At 36.4% G+C, this 4,338-nt stretch overlaps 1 protein-coding gene across 2 annotated transcripts; it reads left to right on the top strand.

The window, feature by feature from the left end:
• Positions 1-1,670: 1,670 nt before the first annotated feature.
• LOC104922700 (hepatitis A virus cellular receptor 1 homolog) lies at positions 1,671-4,020 on the top strand. 2 transcript variants are annotated; one of them, XM_027290353.1, is made up of 6 exons: positions 1,671-1,848; positions 2,171-2,351; positions 2,432-2,467; positions 2,694-2,734; positions 3,176-3,260; positions 3,419-4,020. In XM_027290353.1, exons 2-6 carry the CDS (start codon positions 2,177-2,179, stop codon positions 3,505-3,507), a joined length of 426 nt encoding a protein of 141 aa, XP_027146154.1. In that variant the 5' UTR covers positions 1,671-1,848; positions 2,171-2,176; the 3' UTR covers positions 3,508-4,020. The 2 variants fall into 2 exon arrangements, with proteins under 2 accessions (XP_027146154.1, XP_027146116.1); XM_027290315.1 differs by having other exon boundaries at positions 1,672-1,848; positions 2,016-2,351.
• The last annotated feature ends 318 nt before the right edge of the window (positions 4,021-4,338 follow it).

Here is a 4,338-nt window from a genome sequence, read left to right as displayed (position 1 = left end):
TTAGTAGTTAGTAGTGACACTTGGCTTCGGACCAAAACTCTGCTTTAAATGTCATTTTTAAACCTTTATTTTTACACAAGAGTGACCATGGCTCCAATTTGAACCCAAACAGGATATCAAAGTAAACAATACTTCTGTTGCAACTAGTGATTTTACGGAGGGAGCAGTGGTCTTAAAGTCCCTGCTGTAGTGCAGGCACACTGACATTTCATTTAATATTTAAATTACCACAGAGATCAACTAGATGTAATAAATTGTTTTATGACGTCAGTTAACTACAGGGAAACACCAAAGAGTGACCTCTTTATCAGTAATATTCTTTAACTTTATTAATGGTTATTGAAAGGTTTCATTTTCATTATGTTTGTTAGTCGGGAATAGTCACAGCTAAGAGAAATAACAAACACAGGACGTCATCGTGGGAGGACAGTGATCTATGCAGCTCTACAGCAGCTCAATGGTGGATGACAAGTGTTGACAAATGGAGGTGGAGACGAGACTGTCAAAGGTGAGCCAAGGGGAGATAAAGGCTGGCAAAGACAAAATGTTTTGCTTAGGCTGGTGTCCTCATATACACACACTGACTCTTCCTTTCCATTAGTAATGTAATATAACAATGACCTTTGAACATGTATTTACACACTGGCACACTAACTGGAAGCCTTAATGGTGAATTTGACCTTACTTGACATTCAATATCTAAGTGATGCCAAATATTTATTCCAAGCGAACAAATAAACAAATGATGGAAATAAATACTTCTACAGTGATGGCGAGTTTCCATAAATGTGTGGGTTTGTGAAAGCAGAATATGAATTTGTGCCTTGTAAACTGAGGAAGAAGTTAAATCAGTCCACAGGCTGTAAATTCAACGTATTCTACTAGAAAGAAACTGACAGGTAAAGAGCTTTTTCAAAATAACAAAGCAAAAAAAAGAAACAACAGTGTGGTTTTACAGAATCGTAAAAGTCTAACCTAATAAAATGGATCATTCAAGTTTATTCGTCACTTGAAGAGTCTCCTAAACCTAAGAGGGTTAGCTAAACAATAGCAAATGTGTGGAGACAGTTATTTTAAACCCTGGATGAAAAATGAAAAATCTGGAGAGTGAAGTGCGAGGTTGGAAGGAAGACGGTCAGATAAGATTAATCCATTTTGTGATGGAGGAAAAACTTTAGCAGCTGTTAATAAAACTGCCGCACTGAGTATTGTAATTGTAATAAAGAGGTAGGCTGACAGAGAGAAATGTCTTGAATTCAACTCATCACAGCCAACTACTACTGCTAAAGATAAGATGAAACTTGAAAATTGGAAAATTGGTAAATTCAATTCAAAACTGTCTATGCCCTGTGAACAGTGTGAGAGATTTATAAACCTACATTGACATTACTAACTTAGTTGATTTTTGAAGACCATGGTTGGTGAGAATGCTTATGTCAGTGTGTGACACATGCATTTCCTGTGTTAATGTATGGAATCTTATTCTGGCCTCTTTTAAACTTCCTACACTATTTCCTATATGTACAGTACTGTATGTGGATAAACACGGGATTGTAGGATTATTTATTTTGCTACAGGTCATGATATATGTTATAAGATAAACTCAAATGTGGTTTATAAAAGCAGCTAAGACTTTCTAGTGAGCTCATTGTGTGTCATAAGATTTCCAAAAGTAGAAAATTGATTTCCTTCCTGATTTTCAAAAAGAGAACTCAAACCTTCAGTGTGTTACTATCCGTCTCAGAGTGGGGGTAGAAATAATCGTATCCTCACTTCGGGACATTGTTATACAATATCCTACACACATGCGTGGTCTTTGTTGTTTTTTCCTCTTAATCCTGACCCAAGGTAAGTCGATATTCTGCGCCTTTTTGTTTTCTTGTATTTGAGGCTTGTGGGTGTAAAAGTAGCGGTGTGTGCAGGGGTGTGGGTGCATTCGTGGGCTTTATATTGCAGAATTAAAAACACAATCTGTATCATTCCAGTTTGATCAAAGTCGTTAATGTCCCCCACAGTGTCTTTCAGCACCGTCAAAGTCGTTGGCTTCTTTGGGGACAATGTGACTTTGCCCTGTAGCTATGACACCCAAATTCATGGCACTCTGGATTTTTGTTGGGGACGAGGGAAACTGCCCCTGTCCAAATGCTCCAACACTATCCTCTCCGAGCAGGGAGGTATGCTTTTCAGGCAGTTCTCCAGGTACCAGCTACTGGGCGGGGTGAAAAAAGGGAATGTGTCCCTGACCATCCTCAATGCTCAGTGGGATGATGCAGGGAAGTACAGCTGCAGGATTGAGATCCCAGGGTGGTTAAATGACCAAAAGTTCAACATAGACCTGGTCATTGAGGAAGGTAAGGTAATGAAAATCATCTAGAATGGTTTGTAGGATGATGATCTGTTATCCAGCTTAAAGGTATTTATTTTATTCCAGCTCCTATGCAACAGCCAGTCACACAAGAGACACGAGGTGAGTGATCACCTCAGTCAGTACATGAATAAATTATGTCAAAAAGTGTTGATGTTGATTTAAAATTGTCTCTCTTTTTTTTTTTTCTTTTTTTTTTTTACGAATCTTTATGTCTTTAGCTGGGTGTCCTTTGACCAGTTTTCGTATCCAGGGATAAAATGTACTGTATATAATTTTTAACATAAACTTTATTTTGTATGTGGCAGTAACTGGCTGTTTCTTACAGAAATACTGACATCTATGAGTGAAAGGATTCCAACAACAATGGTATGATACTATGATACTGTTACATATATATCTATATATATGCAGATAATTATAATTTTTACTGCACAGGAATCTGAAAATCTACAGGTTTTTGTGAAAAATATGAACAATGGAGGGAAAATGCAGAACTAATCTAGGGGGTTGTTGCAATTAGACTTTAAAATGAGCACACACTGTAGCTCTAATGTAATCTCTCTTTTTTTATTCATAACCAGTGTTTCGAAATATCTGTTCTTCTTCAGGTTATACATTTTGAATGCTAATGAGAAACATATCAAAATTCTAAGTTTGCAACTTTCCCATCTTATATTTATATTGAAAAATATAAGAATATAACTGTATGTGTGTGTTTTGTTTTGTTTTTTTGCACGTGTAGATGTGGGTTTAGGCTGGAAATGAGAAATGAAGAGTACAACATGATAAAATTCATTTTCATTGCAGGAAAAAATCCTGAGACTGGAAGACATTGGCAGGATGGCAGCTATTTTCCTCGTCACTACAATCATAATCCTCGCCTATATTTTCCGTAAGTGAGGAATAGGATTATAGTTTGTGACTCATGTGCAATTCAGATTAATTTTACACATTAAAAGTGGGCGTCTATTGAACAGCTGAAGTCACTAAGTGGGTCTTCTTTTTATAGACTGAGGATATAATTTAATGTTTGTATTTCTTTAAAACCAGGGAGAGGATGTATGCTGAGGGGAACACTTCAACATCCTAACATCTCAACTGATGAGAACATTTATGAAAGCATCCCAATACCTGAGTGATGGTCAACATTACAAGAACAGGGGAGTTGCATACTTCTATGTCTGCTTGTCATGCGTTAACTATCCACCTTTTGAACTCTTATCTTTTAATTAGTAAGAGAGCAAATATATAACCAATTTCCCTCATAAAGCAGCTTACAGTGTGCCGCTTTTCTCAGACTATACTAAAAAAGTCATATGTGTGTCATATTGGCTGAGAAGATGCAAAACTATTCTGCAGATTAATTCATTGGTTTTTATTTTCTGCCTGTTTTGCATGACAAAACTGATCTCAGGGCCTTACGCTTTTGTGGAGGGTTTGGTTGATAGTTGTGGACACAATGCCACCTACTGGACTGTATGAAAACGTTATTAAAAATGTAGACAAGTTTGCACCCTGAGTGCACTGTGAGCTCCTCTGTGTGCAGAATGAAATACAGAGAAAGCGAGGACAGTATGTTCCTACAGTACGTGTTAAAAAGTTGGATCTAATATATGATGTATTAATATAAAAAAATATGCCCAATAAAGAGTCAAAACATATTTTTCATATTTTTTTATTAAATGCACATAACACACTGTGCTAAACTGTACCTATAATTTCACATAAATAACTTCCTGCCCATATTCATGCTTAAATTGACTGATAGCTTCATTTCACATTAAAACAACAACAACAACTCTGTTGCAACTTTTGAGGACTGTGTTATATAGGAAGTCATTTCAACACAGATCTTGTTCCTGTTTTCGATGTGCATTTAAACCAAGTTAAAGAAAGCAGAAGTGAAGGCATCTTTTCTCCGGTGAGATAAATGATGTGATGTTTGTTTTTTTGATTTCATGTCTTATGTG

This window comes from Larimichthys crocea, chromosome I (assembly GCF_000972845.2).
Source record: "Larimichthys crocea isolate SSNF chromosome I, L_crocea_2.0, whole genome shotgun sequence".
Lineage (NCBI taxonomy): Eukaryota > Metazoa > Chordata > Actinopteri > Sciaenidae > Larimichthys > Larimichthys crocea.
The sequence above is the reverse complement of the archived record's forward strand: the minus strand, read 5'-3'. Positions and strand labels throughout refer to the sequence as shown.

What these genes read in the sequence shown, in the direction of transcription:
- LOC104922700 (XM_027290315.1), top strand. Translation starts at nt 1,806, where the DNA reads ATGCGTGGTCTTTGTTGTTTTTTCCTCTTAATCCTGACCCAAG. An exon ending in AGTCACACAAGAGACACGAG is followed by an intron (nt 2,468 to 2,693) that starts GTGAGTGATCAC and finishes TGTTTCTTACAG; the next exon opens with AAATACTGACATCTATGAGT. An exon ending in AAAGGATTCCAACAACAATG is followed by an intron (nt 2,735 to 3,175) that starts GTATGATACTAT and finishes TTTTCATTGCAG; the next exon opens with GAAAAAATCCTGAGACTGGA.